The 21,111-nt window shown below is 39.8% G+C and overlaps 1 protein-coding gene across 7 annotated transcripts; it reads left to right on the top strand.

Annotated features, from left to right (window-relative positions):
• Positions 1–285: 285 nt before the first annotated feature.
• On the top strand, positions 286–21,051 carry MLH3 (mutL homolog 3). Of its 7 annotated transcripts, XM_062624249.1 has the most exons (13): positions 287–384; positions 1,162–4,517; positions 8,018–8,116; positions 8,745–8,815; positions 9,782–9,886; positions 11,941–12,013; positions 12,669–12,740; positions 13,709–13,817; positions 17,054–17,213; positions 18,411–18,434; positions 18,636–18,717; positions 19,950–20,101; positions 20,733–21,051. In XM_062624249.1, exons 2-13 carry the CDS (start codon positions 1,232–1,234, stop codon positions 20,802–20,804), a joined length of 4,305 nt encoding a protein of 1,434 aa, XP_062480233.1. In that variant the 5' UTR covers positions 287–384; positions 1,162–1,231; the 3' UTR covers positions 20,805–21,051. The 7 variants fall into 7 exon arrangements, 5 of the variants coding, with proteins under 5 accessions (XP_062480233.1, XP_062480252.1, XP_062480243.1 ...); XR_009965911.1 differs by lacking the exon at positions 18,636–18,717; XM_062624268.1 differs by lacking the exon at positions 8,018–8,116.
• The last annotated feature ends 60 nt before the right edge of the window (positions 21,052–21,111 follow it).

Genomic DNA, 21,111 nt, shown 5'->3' with positions numbered 1-21,111 from the left:
GCTGCTTCGAGCATGTTTCCTGTGTGGAATGTGCAGGCTGAGTGGGTCGCAGCCCTTGGATCGTCATCCCGTTGACAGTACCCGCCGTCGCGCGGTGTCACGAGCCGCCGCTTTAAGAGGCGTAGGGGGACGGTGCCGTTTCCCGGTCTGCGACCCCGGTGGGGCCCGGCAACTACATCTCCCAGCATCCACCGCGCGGCCGGGTCCCAGCTCTCCGCAGCCTTCCGGCTCCGCGGCCGCGCATGCGCTCCCCGGCCCGCACCGTCTCTGGCTGTTGGCCTCCTGCAGGACCCGCGTGCGGGAGCCCGGCAGCCCGCGGCGGTTGGTCTCGCGCAGCGGTTCTTGGTGGGGCCGGCCGCCCTCAGGCTGGCGGGAGCTGAGGGGGTGAGAGCGCAGCGGGAGGCTGTGGGAAGGGCAGGGCGGCAGCGGCCGCTACTCCTGCGCGCCGTGGGGACAGAGTGTGGTAGCGAGCCGGGCGCGGGGGGTCGTTCCCCTCCCGGGGCCAGGGAATCTCTGGGTGCTGTCACAGACGGAGCACCAGGTCCCTGGAGAGGGCCTGCAGCACTTGCAAAGCTGCGTGGGGAGCTCTGCGTGAGGGGTGTGGGAAGAGTGGCGTGCCCCTCGAATTCCACTAGGAAACCAGTAGGCATCAAGGACTGGAAAATAGCAGGTTCCCTTTCTCATAAACAGCTTGCTCAGTGTCCCGCACCCATTCCCAAGCGCAGTTTGTTGATATCTTATACAAGTTGCAGCAGATGCTCCTTTGCCAGAATGAGGCATTGTGGACGTTGAGGTACAAATGAGAGGAAGGCAGCTTTCTGCCCAGTTCTTGGTGATGCTTACTCTGTATTTTTGATATAAATGGAAGAAGAAGCCTTTTGCTTGCAGGTTCTTTGAGTTTTGCCTCATCGTGGTTGGAGTTTGGGTATGTTAAGTTTGAGAATCAAGTATGTTGTTAGTAGAGGGCATAGACATGGCGTTCTGGCCATTGAGCCTGAAGGCACCAGCAATATGTGGTCAAAGCCTAAACAGGAAAGTAGTCATCAAAAAAGCCTCAAAATACCAGGGAAACTGAGAAAGGTGTATTTATGAGGGCAATGCAAGAAATTAAAGTTTTTTCAGGCTTTTCTATTTTTTGCTTTGTTTTTTTTCCCTGCGCAGGTTGTTGTTTTAAGGAACATGGAAGAGTGAGCTCTCTGCAGTTTCTTCAGTTCCTCATCTGTCTGATGTCATGATCGAACGTTTGGTGGAAGATGTGCGAGCCAGGCTGCGCTCTGGAATGACTGTCAGCTCACTGGGGCAGTGTGTTGAGGAGCTTGTCCTCAATAGCATTGATGCCAATGCAACATGCGTAGCTATAAGGGTGGATTTGGAAGCTTTTAAGGTCCAGGTGGTGGACAACGGCTCTGGGATGGGGAGAGAGGACTTAAATGCAATGGGAAAGCGGTACTTCACCAGCAAATGCAAATCAGTGGGAGACTTGGAGAAGCTGACGTTCTACGGCTTTAGAGGGGAGGCTGTGGCAAGCATAGCCAATGTGGCTAGCATAGTGGAAGTTTCATCTAAGACCAGCAGGACAGCAAAAACATTTGTGAAACTCTTTCACAATGGGCAAGCACTGGAAGTCTGTGAAGCTGAATTGGGCAGACCAAGTGGTGGAACTACAGTCACTGTGTGTGATCTGTTCCATCAGTTACCAGTAAGGAGGAAGTGTATGGATCCTGTGTTGGAGTTTGAGAGAGTGAGGCAGAAAGTAGAGGCTATTTCACTGATGCATCCCTCTATTTCACTGTCTTTAAGGAATGACGTTTCTTGTTCTATGGTGCTTCAGCTACCTAAGACAAGAGATGTGTATTCACGGTTTTGTCAAATTTATGGACTTGGCAGATCCCGGAAGTTACGAGAAATAAATCATAAGTCTGTGGGATTTGAGATAAATGGTTATATCAGTACTGAAGGGCATTACAACAAGAATATGCAGTTCTTATATGTGAATAGAAGGCTTGTTTTAAAGACAAGACTCCATAAACTAATTGATTTTTTATTAAGAAAAGAAAGTGTCATTTGCAAGGCAAAAAGTGCCCCTGTAAGCAGACAGGCTAGTCCTAGTTGCCACCGTTGTGGCCCAGAGTTGTATGGGATCTTTGTTCTCAATGTGACCTGTGCGTACAGTGACTATGATGTGTGTCTGGAACCTGGAAAGACTCTAATTGAGTTCCAAAACTGGGATGTTGTTCTAACTTGCATAGAGGAAGGAGTGAAAATATTTTTGAAACGAGAACATTTATTTATTGAACCATGTAGTGAGGACATCAGAGAATTTAATGAAGATAATGACTTTAGTTTGTGTAATGCTCCAGTTCTGAAGCCCTCACTCCCTGATGAGAAGAGCATCCAGGACAGTTTTAAGAAAGCATGTGATGAAATTGTGGATTCCTATGAAATGTGTAACTTGCAATCAAAAGATGTCAAAAGGACATCTGTTACTCGACAAAAATCTTCAAGTCTTATAGAGTCAAATAAAAATCTACAGGAAACTGAAATCGCCCCACATCAGAAGATTGATGAACCATCTGATCCATGCAGAAACAATAAAGCAGAGATTCCAGTGCCCAGCAAAGATGACACAGCTTCTGATTTCCTTATATCAGATATCTCAGAGCAGGGGCCAAAACACACTAGCAGTTCCCAGAAAGCACCTGATGCTCATCTGAAACCTTCAGGAAATCTTTGTTCCTCTTTCAGTGAAGGGACCAGGTCAGAAATAAGAAAAATAGACAGTTGTGATGACCTGCAGCATTGTGCAGAGAATTACGTAAAAGACGTGGGAAGCCGGCAAGGCAAAGTAGTGCAGAAGAGCAGTAAAGTCTGTACCTTAAATAATGATGTTACTCAGTTGTCATCTGAGAGAGGAGATTCTACTGAAGTAGCAGTGGGGTCTGGAATTGTCTCTGGAAATTCACTGATGAGGCTCTGCAATGCAAGAAGAGAAGACAGGGAAACAGCGGACTTGACAGATAATGCTGGAAGACAGGCTGTTAGTTCAGTACCATTAAAATTGTGCTCTACAGGCCTGATAACATGTGTTACACAAAAAGAGCCCCCACAAGAATGTGAACAAACAGAAATAAGTCTTGCATTGAACATGCAACGTAGACCTGGCTCTGTCAGTGCCAAGGATGTGTTTGGCCAGAAAGTAAATTTGCAGTCTTTAAATTCTAAAGATGTTTCCAGTAATACAAATAAAGAATATGTACCTCCTTACACCAGGGATGTATGCATAGCTGATGGTAGTGAGTGGTTACAGAACAACACTTTGTCAAAAGAAGGGAGTAAGGAAGCAGCTGTGCCTATTGCCGCCAGTAAAATGCATTATGAGACATCAAACATTTCAGAATTGCCACTGGCAACCTCTTCAGGTATTCCTCACAATAAGGTTATAAAAAGCAATAGAAGACAAATAGCTGTGCCAAGATCTCAGCCCTCTGTGAAGCTGAGCTTGTCCACACAGCTAGGTTCGTTGGAAAAGTTCAGGAGATATTATGGGAGGGACAAGTGTATGCTACCAACACCGTTGTCACAGCAGAGTGAATTTGATCTCCCCGTTTTTAATTCACAAGCTAACTGTGACTTTTCAAGGAATGATAATGACCATCATGGTAACTTGGGCACTTGTGAAACTCCAGCTGTGGAAGACACAGATTCTGATACTAGTAGCGAAGTTGTTTCTTTAGGGTATACTTTATTCTGCAGTGGAGCAACTTCAGAGGACAGACAAGCCCTTTATCAGAGTCCTTTGACATTGTCTGATTACTGTCAGGTTAGTAACAACCACACAAGTTGTAAAAGATCTCCTGGATCATTGTCATCTAAACTGTCCAGAATGAAAGGTGACCACAAGGAATTAGAACAACTTCATGAACAATTCCCAAGAGATTCAAGTAGAAAAGATGACTACTCTTTTGTTCCTGGACCTTCAAATAATGATTTTTCATATAATGCTTGTCAAACATATAAATCCTCAGTGGAAACAATGGGGGACTGTAATTACAGCGTTTCTAAGGCGGATGCATGCTGGCAATCGGACAATACAAGACTGGAGTCCGTGAAAAGTACTGTCAGTGCATCACCTCTCAGCAGCATAGAAGAGGAGTACACAGTCTCTTCAAGCAGTGTTTTATCATTACCTGCTAAAAAGGATTGTACTGATGTCATCCATAAAGATAAAAGTACGTTAGATGTACCCTCCGAACAAAATTTGAAAGGTACTGAGGCTCCCCACACAACCTTCCTAAGTAACTTGGAATTCTCTGCATACAACACAAGCACAGAGGATCCCAGGAATGAAGTGTGTTGTTCTGACTGGCTGCAAGATTTTGATGTTTCATTGGGTAAGATGATATACATCAATAAAACAACTGGACTGAGCACCTACAGCACTCCTCCTGTGGCAGGATTTCAAGCTGCCTGCATTCAAGATATAACAACAATGGCTGTGAATGTTGTTTCAGAGAGCGGTAAGAGGGATGGTGGTTGTTGTAAAAGTAGGATGAGGAGAACTGTTTGTGTTATGGAAGGTGCATAAAATATCTTGCTGGCTATAAACCTGACGGTTTACCTGTAAGGTTACTGCCTTACAGGTAACAGCTGTATGGAAAACAGGAAAATGTTGGGAACTATGGAGACAGTAAAACATTAACCTTCAAGATATTAAATATATTTTTTAATAAAACAGTAAAAAGAAATGTCAGCAACTTGTCAATTAGCAGACAACTGCCAAGTTTCCACCAGGTATAATGACATTTAGGATCATCACAGTTATATATAATTGTCATATGGAAAGTGAGAAACATACCTCAAAGTAAGCCTACTGGAAAAATATTGTGGGTTTAACCATTTTGTCCTAACTAAGGACTATGTTATTTTCCTAAGAATCTGTTGTTACAGAGAGCCCCATGTTAAAATGATCTTTTTTTCAACCAGCATGCCAAAGTTAAAACAACCCTTGAAAATGAACAAAAATCTGACTCTGTTGAGAATGTGTAGGCTCCTTTCTGCAGATTTTGCAGGGCTGTTCCTTCATACTTGGCTTTGTAGGAGCTGTGGTGCAGCATCGTTGGTGGTTCAATGGTGGAGCTTTCCGGGGTGAGAGGACATTACATTGTATTGTTTTTTCAGGGGTGTGGTGTCCATGAGCCCTCATTGATATATGTCAGGTTTGGATTTCTGTGCCTTCCTGGTCTGGCTCAGATAATTTTTCCTTCCATATATGTGCATCTGTGTTCTAAGTTGTTCTTCATTCTGTCTGTAGTGAGCGAAGATGCAGTCATTCCACATGCAGACTATATTTTCTACTGCATAGTTTGTTTTGAAAAAGCAGTTTGGACTTCTTTCTAGATGGTTCTTCTGTGACATGTTTGCCTAATCAGTCATGATAGATGATGATTGCGTTTTGTTCCATTTTTGTCTGACACTTCCTGGTGCAGTAGGTGTTTCAGTTGTTAAGCTATTCCCTTTTAATTACAAGAATTTATGCCAATAATTCTTAATATTTATTGTGTTCCATTGAAGTAGATTTGTTACAAGGTGAAGACCATCTCTGTTTCAATTAGGTAAAACTACTTGCAAGTGCAAATATACACTCCTTGTCTAACACTTTTAATTTCTGTGGTTTACCAATCTCAGTTGCCCACAGTGCTGTTTAGTAGAGAGCCAAAACACTGAGATGTGGAGCTTGACTTTCTGTACAAAATAGTTTGGATAGTGCCTTCATTTTTATGAAGAGAATACCTCACATACCCTTACAGTTTCAGATGATGTGTGGTCTGTAGTCTTTGAAGATGTATACTGTGTTACATGCCCAATGGCAATGTTCTTTCTTAGCCTTGTCATTGGTGTTACTCTCCATTGTATCAATGTTGCCACTCTTTCTTAACTCCACCAATGGTGTTATTCTTTGGTGAGATATATGCAGCCTTTTTTCTTTTCTTAGGTTGAAAGTTGGACCCCCCAAACCTTCACACAAGGTGTTTGAACTGTGGCTAGACCCTATAGATCTTAGATTTTCAAAGTTCAACAACCGTATTCTTTCACATGTTTCCAAGCAAATTATATTCATTCTTTTATAGCCATAGGAATAAACATAACTGTGTCCTCACACAGCATTCATGTCTCTTGAAGTTGAGCGCTGTTTTGGCCTGCTGTTAAGACCTAGAAGAGGGATCATTTCTTCACTTGCTATTGTATGCTTTCATTTTGTTTTTTAAAGAAGTATCAGTAACCCTATGGTATTGACTTAGAATTTCACAGCTCCATGATTTAGCAATAACAGCATCTCATACACAAGTTTAGGGAAATTACATTTGTTTGTGACAGATGAATAATGCATTTTCCGTCTGGCCATCTGCCATCTTTTCCAGTCAGAAACCATGTACTCAACAGAAAAGCTAGATTTTGAAGGTTAGACTCAGGCACCTTTGTACTGATTAAAATGAGTGCTACAGGAAAATTTATCAAGCTTCATTTCACCATCAGATGCCTTTATGAATAATCTAATGCTATGCATTTGTAGTAGGCTAACATCCCAGTTCCACTTGGTCTTCATTGTTATGCCAGTTGTGTTTGCATTTGTAGTTACCTTTGTTACATTATTGTATTGTTACAGTAGTGTGTTTTAATGATCTAATTGGAGCAAGTGAAAATGAATACTCAAATATGGTAATAGTATGTGGTTTGCGTGTATAAAGTAGATACATTATTATCCTCAGCACTTTTTCTGATGTTATGTGTCAGAAAAATTGCATTAATAACATCTCTGCCATTTTCAAATTCTCAGTGGCCTTTGGACAAGAGAATCATAGCTTTATGTCCTGAACAAGGATTTTCCCTGCAACAAGAAGCAGGGAGATGACTCTATTACATGTATAAAATACTGGACTTCATATAGACAATAGCTGTTTCTGTGAACTTGTGAGAGGATACCTTTCCATGACAATATCAAAGTTCTGCTGAAGTCTGAATGCAGCGGCATTCTTCAATTTGCCAGTTTGCTAGGATCCACATCAGGCCATCTTGACTTCTGTTCTGGGGTTTGTGACAGTGTGATGCTGAGTTACTCTCCCATGCTGGGCTGCCAGTTTGGATTCTGGAAAGGATTCTCGGTCCCCAGGGTACACCATCATTGGTCCTTACTGGAATACAGCCAACAGTCAACAATCTACGGACTGGTCTAGGATCTCACAGAACCTTTTTACAGTGAGCTTTTACAGTGAGCTTATCAGCACGCAGCTGGTTTTCTTTGGCCTTATCACTCTGCTGCTTTTCCTGAATGCACACCCTTAATTTCTCAGTAGAAAGGAACTTTATTGATTCATTATTATTTCACAAAGAATAGAAGTCTGAATTGTACCAAAGGAAGGGTGAAATGTTTACCACTGTGCTGGAAATCTGAGCCACTTTGCTTAATAATCTTGATAACAGTGCAAGTTTGTAATATCATTAAATCATTTCTGGGTGGGTAGGAACGTGCTGTTAGGCAAACACTGGTATCTCATGTGGTCTCACTGACTTGTGATTTTCAGTTTCACAAGATCCTGATAACTGTATTAAGTACCAGTGATAGACTGACAGTTTTACCACTCCTTAACAGAGAGAATTCAAGAGTATTTTGATATCTGAGACTCTTATAGGCCTTCTCTTTCTTTGGGGATAACACTTCTGATTGCACTAATTCTGGAAATAATAGTTACATGTTTAAAGCAGCAGGAAATTTTAAGGACAGTCCTGCAGAAGACACAGTAACATTTAAAAATACATTTCCTGATGCAGGTGTGTCTGATAATTCTCAACTTTTTAAGTATGTGCTGTTCTTCCTCAAGGTTGGATTGCAAATTCTGTGGGATTCTCTAATTTGTGCAGGGCTGAGCAGATGCTCATTTATGAGAATGTAACAATTGTATGGCTTTTTGTAATTTTGCGTGCTGTTGAATCTGCAGCAGTAAATATATATTGTGTTTAGGCATTCAGTTCAGGTGCCATCCGTTTAGAAGTGAGATTGTGCTACCCTTCCTTCCTAGACCTCGGAAAGAGAAGACTCTAGCAAGCCAGGATCTGAAAGGTAGGGCCAGCTTTCCAGGACATGGTGTTCTGTGGTAAAAACAAATCAGAGAATTCTCCCAGATGTCCCAACAGGAACCCAGAATTACTCAAGGTCTGTTAACAATGGGACCGTGTGAGTCATCTCAAATCTAGAACTGGGAAAAAAATCTTTTAGGGTTGAAAGCAGGTTAGGGGATACTTATTTACAGGATGAAATAGCCAGTTCTTTGTTGAATTATGTCAGCAGTTTGAAGAATAATTGCCTACTCCCCTCTTTGTACTCGTTCCAACCTTGGAATGTGAAAAATAGCTTCAATCCTCACTTTTTTTTTTTTTTTGTGGTGGAAAGAATGAAATCATCTTTTTGGTATGTGGCTTTGTCCAGAGGAAGTGGGTAGCTAAACAGGTCTTTCTTTCCCTTCCCTGCGCACCCCCCCATCCATTTCCAGGGCCTGTAGCATGTTTAGGAGTCAGAAAGCTGCAGTGTCTTTCCTAGTTAAAACAGACTTCCATTATTTATTTGTACATTCAATCCTTTTTATGAAGAAAAAACCCACATACCAACTTCTGTGAGGTAAAGGTACCCAGTGCATCTTTGCACCATCTGTTGACGGATAGTCTCTGTGTTATCCTGTGCTCTTTCCTAGATACTGAAGGGGAGTCTCTCCAGTCATTGCTTTCAGAATGGGATAATCCTGTTTTTGTTCCCTGCCCAGAGGTAAGTGTTAGCTCGCATCTCATGCTAAAATAGCGATTGTTTTAGCCTTCTGTTATATTCTGACATGGGGATCAAAATTGCAGATATTGTAATTGTTGCATGTAAGTCATTCACTGATATCTTAGACTGTAGACCTTCTAGTTATATTTTTATATATTGTTTATATGTAAGTCATTGTCCTGATTTATTCAATGTCAGAGAAGCAGATATAAGCCTAACCTTTTGCCTTATGTCATTTCAAACGCAAAACATTATTGTAAGATGTCTTTCCCTCTACAGAGATAATAATCTTAAAATTAAAAGTTTTTGAATGGCAAAATTGCAATATAGTGTCTTGTCATCTTTGTGGACAGAGCTTTCTCATCTGGGATGCAATGAGTCTTAAAAGTGCATTTTACTATAGTTGTTTTTATAGCTTGGCAGGATTATAGCATGTGAGAGGGACACAATGTTTGAGCTTTTACAAAAAATTCCTTTGTTGTCACGAGGCAGCATTATCTTCAATGAGCATGTTGTGTGTGTGTAAACATACGGATGTAACCATGTCCACCTGCAAACAATAGGGATGGAGTAGCAAACCACCTGCTGGTGAGTTTCTGAAAAGGAGCCATTCTATTCAGTTGTTGCTGTGACGTGTACTCTGACTCATTTCAGGGTAATACATCTTTGTAGTGCAATCCATTGAGACCCCATGTAAGCTGAGAATTAACTTCAGCTTTTGTGATAAGTACTTGAAATCAGCTGGATGCATTGAAGTTAGTAGGTAATACCCAGGGAAGGTATGTGGGAAGGAAAACAGGGATTGCTGAATGTTATCTTTAGCTAGTGCTGTTCTTGTGGAAGCTTGGTTTGTCAAAATTCAGTTATTTCCAGTTTTTCTTAAAGCTGGTTTGTTTGGGATATTTTGTATTTGTCTGGGGGTTTTACAAGCTATAGCTTGCTTGATCCATAATTCTGTTTTTACAGATAGCCATTGATGTGACCAGCAGTCAGGCTGATCATCTGGCTGTGAAAATTCACAACATCTTATATCCTTATCGTTTCACCAAAGACATGGTTCATTCAATGCAGGTACAATATGATCTATTGCTACTTTTCACGTGCAGTTTCCCACTCAGGAGATGTGATTTACTAATGTTTCTGACTGGTGGGAAAGAGGTACCCAGGGAAATAGTATCCTTAATTTTCACAAGCACAAACGGCAATTTTTGTTGCTGTGTGATAACAGCAGGCACATACCATGTCAGATCTTAGTATAATCTCATGGTTGATGACTTGCTATCTGCAAGTGACTCTAAAATTCCTTGACTGTATGGTTAAATCAGATCAAGAGGCAGCCCTGTTACCATTGCTTAGAAACAACGTTAACTAAATGATATTTCAGTGGGCAGTTTTTTATATTTAATGTAGGCATTTGCATAGTTTGTATTCTTCTGAAATCTGTCTTCTGTATCCTCCACTTTTATTGACCTTAGAAATTTAATTCTTCAGCAGAGTGATTTCAAAAGCAAATCCCAGATTTCATGGAAAGACTTGAAACTCTACTTTAAGATTTATGTCTGCCCTCAAAAGTGATTCTTAAAAATGGCATCAGAATATCAAGTTTAACTGTTTTAAGTGCTTCTTTATAGAATGCTTTAAATGTTAGCTTAAAAGTTGATGTAAATGTATAGCTTCAACTTACATTCTTTGATGGTTTGCCTGGATAGAAATGCTGAAGTGGATTCTTCCTATCTTGCATCCCAATGACAGAAGGCCTGCAGGCCCAGGCAGCATTATTCACTTGCAGTCAGGCTGCTGACCTTGAGATTGCAGGTTCTGACTATGTGGGGTATGGTAATGTTGATCGCCAGGGTGAACATGGATCCAAATGATTCCCTTACTTACGTTGTGTGTGTAAGAATAACAGGAATAAATAATGTTATTACAGTAAACAGGTTATGTTTCACAAAGAAGAGGAAAACTAGGAAATAGAAGGTACCATTTTTCTGTGCACTCATAAGAACTGGTTTTTAAAACTTACTGAGTGGTTCTGTGATTAACTTTACTTTGTGTAATGTTTTCCTTTGTATGTTTTTAAGAAGGTAAAGCTAGAAGAAATTACCACTTCCCTTCTCTGAAGAAGCTAAATACTGCCTCCAATACCCTATAGCAATTTTGAGAATCTCTCAAAAGATCAAAAGCAAAAAATGTTGCATCATGCTACAGGAAAAGAATAAAAAGAATCATTAGCATCTTCCATCCCTGCAAAGAAATAGGATCATCTATTCATTTTTACCTAGAAGGTGAACAATACACATGTTGTAAGACAGAGAATTCAGAGTGAGCTCTAACTATGTGACTCGAGGAGAAATTCCTCCCACATCTATTGATTTAAATCTAGCAATAAGATACTGAAAGCATTGTGCATCCCTGCTCAGTATTCTCTGTAGCTCTGGTTTATTTCTGATGCTTGAGGGGAAGGAGGAATCAAGTCACAGGGGTAAATTCTACATCAGAAAATGAGGGGGATTGAGAAATGCTTCCTGGCTCCTACAGATGATTAGTCCAAGTCCTTAAAGACATATCAGGTTAAAAAGGTTATTTACATTCTCTTCTGGTGATACCTGCAAATCAGATACTCGGAGTCATTTTGCACGGCTTTAACTCCCAACTCAAGGAGGCTTCTACATGAGCACTTAATCTGTTCTGTGAATTTCCAGTTCTACCTTAGAATTATTAGAGTGCTTTCCTTTATGATTCTCTTTGGAAAAAAAAAATAAATCCAAAATTATTTTACTGAATATTTTGAAGCTTTCTCTTAGCTCCGGACTAAACTGTTTCATGACCAGTTTATCGTCATTTGAATGTCTGCCAGTATTGTCTTTTAACTTAAATAATTACTGCCTTTTCCATATTTTTTCCCCTCACTGTTTATGAAGAATAATTACATACCTTCTCAGTCTCAGTTTTGCTAGGCCAAATTCTTTAAGCCTTTGTGATAGAAAAGCTGTGGTTTCCACTCTCTTAATCATCCTATTAGCACTTCGTTGCACTTCATCCCTTTTGATTGTCATCTTCTTTTGTTTATCTTCATTTAAAAAATGGTTTACCACTGGATAATGATTTTTCTGGGTGTCCTACAGGTTCTTCAGCAAGTGGACAATAAATTTATCGCTTGTTTAATCAACACTAGAAAAGAAATGGATAAAGAGGCAGGTGAGAATGGTTATTGACATGAAGTTGAGGTTTCTGTCAAGCACAGTTAGATTGCAGAGAGAACCCTGTCCTTGTTTCTGTTCTCTTCTTGCCTTGGGATGATATTATGAGTAGAGAAAATGTTAGTCTTCATTTGAAATTTCCTGGATCTTCTTTATCTTTATTTTGGACATTGTTGAATGTTCCTAGTGCCTTCAGATTAGTGTTATAAAAATAGATTGTACCTAAATCATGGATATCTTTCAGACTGCTCACAGTATCTGGATATATTCATTGTTGAAGCTTACTGAAGCTGTACAAAAAAGGTATTCAAAACCAGTAGGTTTTGTAACATTTTTAAAGATTGTATTAAACAGACCCATTTGTGGGTAACCTCAGGTCTCATTCTGACGTTAGATGAACATGTCAATAGACAAGAGTTCCTGACTCAATCTAATTACCTTAATTTAAATGCCAGTTTGGATCACTACATTTCTGTTCTGTAGTGAGTGATTTTATGTTCTGCCAACTCAGCTTCCTCCTCACTTTATTTCTGGAAAACTGGCTGATAGTTGTCTTCTAAATGTGGCCTCTAGGGAGCAGTTAACTCTTCCTGATCTGTGCAGTTGTCTGGTATGAAGTTGCCTATTTCTCATCTGTTGTGGTACATTTTTAGATGGAAACCTCTTGATTTTGGTGGACCAACATGCAGCTCATGAACGGATCCGCTTGGAGCAGCTTATTGCAGGTGAGGATTCAGATTGTCTTAGGAAAAAAAGATAATCAGTGCACAGAAAAGTACATATGAGCCATCTGGAATATATAGAACCAATAGGATATTCATTTGTCATCTTTATCATGATCCCTAGGAGCATGCAGGCATTCAGTATCTATAGCAGTCATAGTATTGGCAGCTGAGAATTGTTACAGTGTTTCCAGAATTAGAAGGTACCGTTCTTACCCACAGAACTATCAAACTAAAATAGTCCTGACGTAATGAAAGAGCAGGAAGACTGATAGGAAAAACAATGAAGAGGAAATAGAGCAACATCAATAAGATTATGTGGTTATGCTGTGAAGAATAAGACATGGTATGCAGAGTAAAGAGCGTAGTTCATTTGGTTCCTTTTTAGCTGAATACTGTGCTCAAAGCCTAAAATTTCCACAATCTGAAACTGTTTGCAAAGGGATAATAGTCTTCTCTGTGAGCTCATTAGCCATTGGTTTCAGTGTTAAAAAGCACAATAGTCATCCATCAAGTACTTAAAAATCATTGACCTTCTCTTTCATCAACAAATACTGCACAGTTCCTGCAGAGAGGGTTCCCAGAACTCTGCTCCTTTTGGTCAGGTACTGAGAAAAAGACTAAAGGGAGAAATGCTTAATGAATAGTATTTTAATGCCATTTATATCAGATCTTTCTGTGGAAAAATTGCTCACTGTGAGTTGGACTAAATATATCAGTAGTTTTTTTGCTATTTAGGGTCACTGTTTTTTGGAACTGATGGGAAAAAGCAAAGTGGCATTAACCAGCCCTTCCCCAGAGACTAGATGTCTAGTTTGTGACATTCCCAGTCCTCCGCAAGTTTCAGGAGAAGGCATTCTGTGGTCACTTTTTAATCCAAACAGAGGATTACTGCCAAACCGTAGGGTCATTAAGGGTAATGCCTGTGTAAATATTCTAAGAGGGGATACTTCTAAACAATTCATTCACAGATTCCTATGAGAAGGAAGCTGCAGCATGTGGTAAGAAGAAATTACTGTCTTCCTCCATCTCTCCCCCTTTGGAGATCAAAGTTACAGAAGAGCAAAGAAGAGTTCTACGGTTAGTAATGGCCAGTGGCTCTAAAGTTTTGGGGATGGTCTCTTGACCAGGAAGATCTCTCTATGTTGCTAAGTTAACATAAAGCTGTTGGAAAAGTAGCTGTTGACTCTTTCCTGAGCTGAGACCAGTTAGTTTTATCTGTGCTGGGGAAAAGAGATATGCTTCTCAGGCACACTGTTACAACATCTCGTGACAAAACCATGTGGTGCACCATTTCTGTACCTCAATATGCTGTGGTTTCCCTGGGAAAGGAAACCTTCACATGTGGGCCAGAAGAGGGCCAAAGCTGTCTCCAGTAGATGCTGCTGTCTGGGGCTCAGGACTTGGAAGTGTGTGCTGGAATGCAGTGCCCATAGTGACAATCTAGTCCACTGATTTAACAGGCACTCTTTGAGAAAAGAAGGATGTGGTATGGAAAGTTTGTATTGTGAATCCTTCGAAAATGCATTCCTTAATCCTAGGTACCTGCCAAGAGTAACTAATAAACACTGTTTCCCAAATGTTTCAGAATGGTGGCCTGGCAACTGTTAAGATACTAAACTTCTGTACTGAAAGAGTTTAGATACAGTTTGTTGTTGGATTATGGCAGACCTATTGGATACTCATCAAACTTTTTTCCCCAAATCCCTGTCTCATCTGTCACATGAATTTGTGAGGGTATTTTTTTCCTTTCATTATTCTTCATTTTCAGGTGAGGCTCCATCATAATGTTCACAGGACTACTTCATTATTCTAAACTTGCTCTTGTTTGTTATGCCTGTGGCAAACTCAGCAGCTTTTAACTCACTCCTTGTTAAGATTGTTGCCGCTTATAGGGATACACTTGTTTGTGTAAAGCCTTTTTTGGGTGTATTCCAATCATAATAGTATCACTTCTGTATCCATTTGGTGTATTTGTGTGAGAGTGACCAATACCAGAAATTCCAAAGGAAAGTGTAAAGCACCAATATGTTCCACCTGCCCTAGGGAAAAATGTAAGAATGTATGTATTGCTGTTCATAGTAATATTTGAATGCCTTTGTTGCTCCCACCTCTTAATCATCTTCTTGCTAACATCACAAAATTTCTAATGCCTCTTGTTCATGAATTATTTTTGCACTCATCTTTGAATGTCTCATTTCTGATATCTGTGCTTGAGACTGGATGGCCAAAATTTAATTCAGTATACCAAGTGAGGGCATCCCATTGATTTGCATCGGAGCTTTGCAGTTGTGCCCATATTTTCTGTCTATAATATTAACACCTGATATTTTGACTGCTTTTTTGGTTACTGCTGCTTGCATGAGCTGCTTGTTTATTGGTCATGACAATTAAAGAGGGTTTTTTTTTTATTATTATTATTGCTGTTTATGTAGAAGCCAACAAAATATACAAAGAAATTAAATTATTCCTAATAGTTTACTTTTATTTGTCTTTGGGAGCAGTGAATTCAGTTTTCCTATTTTTCATTATAGCTTTTTCATTTGTTCTACTGGTTTCCTTCACCTTTTTTCTACTTGTTTTAAGTTCTGATTGAGTTCAGTGTTGGCTTTAGTCTCAGCTGACCTAAGTAATTTTCTGCTTGACCATGTCCCTTCTTTTCCACATCATTAATAAACAATTATGGAGATACAGATCAGGACTCATGTCATGTTGAACACTGACCATCTGTTGCCAGTATACCTTTTTCTTCTGTAGTCTCATGACAAATGTTACTTCTCTATCCATGATAACTTTTTGCATTTGCATTTCTAGCTGCTTTTAAGAGGTCTTTATTTGAAAGACCAAATAGTTTATGTGAGCTAGTTTTCTTCATCAGCTAAATCACAAACATACTATGAAAATCAGTACTATAAGGAAAATGAGAGACATAGATTTCTTTTAAGGACACTGCTTAAATTATTCAGCACAGTGGATGCTGCTTGTGATTTTCAGTTATCACCCAAGGTGATGCAAGAGGGTTACTGGTGCTCCCATATACTGATGTTGGCTTATTGGTGCTTTTAATGTGCTGCTCTTCAATTTGTCAGTGGTTATTGGCAGCTCATTTCTTTGCAATCACTTTGTGAGATTATCCTTACTAAAAAGTTGAGAAGTACTGTGTTAAAAATAGGAATTCTGTTATTGTGTTGGCAGAGCATGATTGTATTCTGTGGTAAAGTTGGATGTAATGAGATAAATTAACTTCCCCAAAAGACCTTTCTCTTCAGCTATACTTGCTGTTTAATAGGTCAGCTGAACCTCTGGTTCACCTGCAGCTTTGCTTCTGTTGTCTGCTAAGCATTGTAGTAATGCATTGTTCTGGTGACTCTCTTGAACTTCCTTTCTTTAACCTCTTAAAAAGAGAAAAAAAAAAAAAAGCCTGTTTGACTTGAATGGCTGCTTGGATTCTGTCATTTCACCACGATGGGCTTTTTCTGCCTTTCTCTGCTCTTGCTGAAGGCTCTACATTTCTTCTTTTTTGGGGTGGAATTGCACAAGTCATCTCCATATGGAGTCTAATAATTGTATTATTCTCACGACTGACTTTAGTAAGTGTAGATTAGCTTCTTTTTTATTTAACGAATCTGTTCTCTGAGATTTGACCTGCAGCACCTTCAATTTAAGTGACTATTCCCTGAGTTAATAAACTATGTAGTGTTACAGTTGTTTTCATTTTGAAGGCAAGTTCTCATCTGACAGTGAAGTCCTGTTTTTGTGTGTATTTTTCCATCCACAGGATGATATGTCAGGTTAAGTAAAGGTCATTCTTTCCTGGGTTCTCTTTGCTTAATGGGATGTAAAGTTCATTAAAATTTCTTACAATACTTTTTTCATTGTAAGTATTTGTTATTGAATTGATGTAAGAATTTGTTATTGATGTCAGTTGAAATCGCAAATTTTTAGGTTAGACTTAAAGGAATTTTTTTGCTGTGTAATTTCAGTGTCTGGAATGTTTGTGTATTGAACCAGACCCCTCGTGCATCTTTAGAAAAGATAGATTTATAAATTTAGACATAAAGTTTCTCTTCACATAACACAGGAAATCTTAGATCTTGTGGTTGTGGAATACAAAATATACCAGTTGACTGGAGTGAAAAAATGTGGCTGCATGTAGGTTAAAAGGGCAGAATTACTAGAACCTCATGATGCATGGATTTTGAGATTGGAAACTGTTACAAAAAGAAACATGTATGTGGAGTACGGAAATGTATGCCATGGAAACAGAGCTACAGTGGTTAATGTCTCTTTCCTGATTTTTTTTTTTTTTCCCTCAGATGCTGCTACAAAAATCTGGAGGACTTGGGTCTTGAATTATCATTTCCTGAGACCAACAGGTCCTTGATTCTAGTGAGGAAAGTGCCACTGTGTTTTATAGAAAGAGAAGCCAATGAATTACGACGGAAAAGACAGCCTGTCACTAAAAGCATTGTAGAGGTCAGTTGTTGATATGAGTGAAATTGTGTTACTGGGTCTTGTTCTGTATTAATGGCCCAAGGTATTAGAGTATCTGTGTTATGAGGGAGACAGTGGATGAAATTCCTTGGCAAATGTGGGTGCCATCCCTTTTAAGTAGCTAAACAGTCCTTCAACTGAAATCCCTGAACTCTAAAGAAGCAATAAGAAGCTGTTCCAGACTTGGACAGTGGAGAAGGTGAGAAAAAGAGTATCTAGTACAGATGTTTCAACAATTTACAGCTCATGAATGCGTGAATGAACAGTGTAATGATTAATATTGCTGATACAGAAATGTTGTTTATTAGGGTTTAAAGTTGTTTTCCTGAAATCTCTACATTCACAGTACAGCTTTCTAAAAGCTCTGTTCCAGATGTTCTGAAGTTGGAGGAAGAAATTGCTGAACTGATTACTTGCAGTTTCCACTGCAAACAGTTCTCCACAATCATAACTGCTTCAAGGACTGCTTAAAAATTGTTTCTGGAGTACCATAATCAGCCACCAGGCTGAGCCACTGTGAACCAGGCCAGTCTTGCCATACATCTCTTTTAATATGAAAAGAAGAAACAAAAGAAGATGCTTCATCAGATGACATTTTCTTTTCCAACCTTGTTACAATTGGGAAGAACTCAAAATTCACTCTTTTGGTGTGATTTAGGAGCCAAGAGCACTAGAAGTGGTGGAGGAGGGGATCAGGTCTGTGCCTCACGAGCATTCATTCTTAGCTGATGCCTCAAGATCTCCTGAGCATTTTGGCAGATCTGTTCTGCAGTCTGTTTTATTTTAATTAGGACTAGTAGGGCATATTCATGATTGATTATGAATTCATTGCATTTTAGACACCAGAAATTGGATCCACATAGACTATTATATAAAGGAGAAAGTGCAGCTATTCAAAGATAACAAATTCATTGCATAAGAGTTCCGTTATACCCATTCTACAGATAGGGAGCTTGTGCAGAGAGGAACCAAGTGATTAGTGTAAAGTTTAATAAGATACTTGTGAGAGGTCAGGACTTGCACCTAGATCTTTCACACTGTGGTCAGTGTACTCTCAACAGCATATTTTTTCCTGGTTCTGGCAGCTGCACAGTAAATTACACACAGATGAGGACAAAGCAGGGTATGGGTAATGAAAGAGAGAAATAGCAACTGATGATACTACTTTTTTCTTTCCAGGAGCTTATTCAAGAGCAGGTTGAGGTGAGTTGCCATTCTCTTTTCAAGTTGACTATAATAATGCAAAGTTTACTGCATGAACCAAAGGGACCAAGTGTGTTAAAACTCAAATGAGAGAGATGGAATCCACTAGCTTTTCCTCAATTTTAATTTCCTTTGTGTTACGGTTCTTCCTTTTTCTTATATTAAATGGAAAGTAAGATGATGTTCCCTTACTACTTTTAGCTAGTGCAGAGCACAGGAGGAAGAACACGAGGGACACTGCCTCTGACATTTCTGAAGGTGTTAGCTTCCCAGGCCTGTCATGGTAGGGAAACTATACTTTTTCTTTTTTTCTTTTAACCCTTTTTTTTCTCTACACAATATCCTCCCTGGGGAAGTGGTTTCAAATATCTTTGCAGGAATTCCAGGACTACAGACTGTGTAGGGATGTCTACATAGTGATGAAGAGAGAATGTTATGGTCAGCACTGTGAGGGACAAGCAATACTGCTTTGATTTATCCATGTATGGGCCTAATGTGATTTCCAGCCCTCACATGAAACACAAATAAAGTTCTGAGATACACTCATCCATGTGAGTTCTGAACCCTTCCAATAACAGCTCTGTGAAGGGGCAAGGGGAGGTGTTGGAATCTGCTTGAAAGCAAGCAGGAAAGAAGACTTAGACACTCTACCCAAAAAATATTTTTTATTTCATGTAAGTATCAAAAGTACTAGTTTAAGTGTGCCTGGGATCTTTAAAATATTCTTGGAAGGACTGCAGTAAGAATTTACATCTTCTAAGGGACTATGCCTTTCCAGCACCTGGAAGTGAGCACTTCTTACAGGTATAGACTGCAGTAGCTCTAGCCTCTTGTGGCAGTTCCTGTGCCATATAAAGTATTAAGATTATGCTGAAGGGGTAAACATAAGCCAAAAGCATCTATTTTCAATGCATCCTACAGATGGCAGGTAATCTATAAAATATTAAATATATTAATGTTTTTATCTAAGAAAGTCCCATGGCTGAAAGGCAGATGGTCTTGTGTGTCAGCAAAGGCTAAAGATTGCAAAACCGTCTGAAATTACACTTTAATATTCTGTTTGGATTTCCTCTGTATGCCATTAATTGCTCACATGTAAGAAAGGATTTATTGGCAGGGCTGGCATTCGATCTTGGAACTGATGCCTGTCAGGGGCTGGCCCATTGAACCAGTAAAACCTATGGAACTGACGTTAGCCATCCTCTTGGTTTCATACTTAAATTTGTGAACTGGTTGTGTCTTTAGCCATAACACACACACAATTAAAAACAAAAAGAAAAAAAATCTTACCATCCATCAGACTTGGGTTAGGTGAAAGTTTAGGCCATAGCAAGCTGATACTTACACAGCAGGCTGGTTTAATTTTGCTAAGCCAGAAGTCTGCCATACTGCAGCTTCCCAGGTAATCTTTGGGAGCTGCCTTGTTTTCTATGAAGAGCACAGTGTGGAGGGAAGGCTGCTGGAGGCTTGCATCTTCTTTGGCAGCGCCTGCAAGAATTTATATCTTTTTTTCAGGCGCTATCAAGTTCAATGAGCATTTGACTTTGGAGGAGAGCTGCAGGCTTATTGAAGCTTTATCATCTTGCCAGCTTCCCTTCCAGTGTGCTCACGGAAGACCTTCCATGATGCCTCTTGCAGACACAGAACATCTACAGCAGGACAAGCAGGTACTATGCAGGACACAGATATACCTCTGATAATCCACACTCTGGATTAGCAGAGGCATGTCATGTATGCATCTGTTGCAACTAGAATGGGCCAGTTTGAAACCATCACCACTGGCTTTATCTTACTTGAATATTTTACACAGCTGTTATCTGTAAAATAAAACTTCAGGACATAAAACCTCTGTCCTGCAAATACTTTAGCAAGGATCTTACTGTACTGCATTTGAATAGTACATTGACTTAAATGGCATCCACTAATCTTAATCAAATACTTAAAGTGTTAGCAGGTTTTAAGTGTAAAACCTGGAAAACATAAATTCTGATACTCTACTAGTGGCAAACAAAGATGCTAATTAAACAAACACCTACTTCCTCAAAGTTTAAGATGCTATGAAATGGGGGAAAAAAAAGAAAAAAATAGCAACATTAAAAAAAAAAGTCATTACTCCTTCCCTTTTGCTATTACTGTGCTATAATAAGTTATGAAATTGAATTCTTTTGAAAGTCAGGTGGGACTTTGAATTAGATATTAAAACCCTTGGAAATTACGCTATTAGGGCAAAGAGTATGAAAGCATTGAAGCTCATTTACTTGGTTATGATTTAATGCTTCTTAATTTTCCTCCCTCCAGCCCAAGCCCAACCTGGCTAGACTGCGGAAGATGGCCCGAGCATGGCACCTCTTTGGAAAAAAAAGAGCCTAATCAAAAAAAGCAGACTGTAAGCTGTAACCACCTGGTATTGCTGTTGGTATGAGCCAGGCCCCCTGTTGTTAGACCTCAATGCCCTGTGTGGAGCCAAGTTTCTGAGCCACTGCAGTCACTGAAGTTCTGCTCCAAGTACTGACCTAAGCAGCAGAGACCAGCCAGGAGAACATGACAGGAGGAGCCCACCCTTGTGCTTGAAGTGTCTTCACATCGAGGAACTGCATCATAAGCCGGCACCTTATATCAGTGCCATTCACAGTTACTGAAGTGCTTTTTTTTTTGTCTGCAAATGCAGCACGATTCT

The sequence above is a fragment of the Pezoporus occidentalis genome, unplaced genomic scaffold (genome assembly GCF_034315485.1).
Source record: "Pezoporus occidentalis ecotype Australia unplaced genomic scaffold, CSIRO_AGI_Poc_V1 ctg108, whole genome shotgun sequence".
NCBI lineage: Eukaryota > Metazoa > Chordata > Aves > Psittaciformes > Psittacidae > Pezoporus > Pezoporus occidentalis.
Note: the sequence above shows the minus strand (reverse complement) of the source record. Positions and strands in the feature narration are given on the sequence as shown.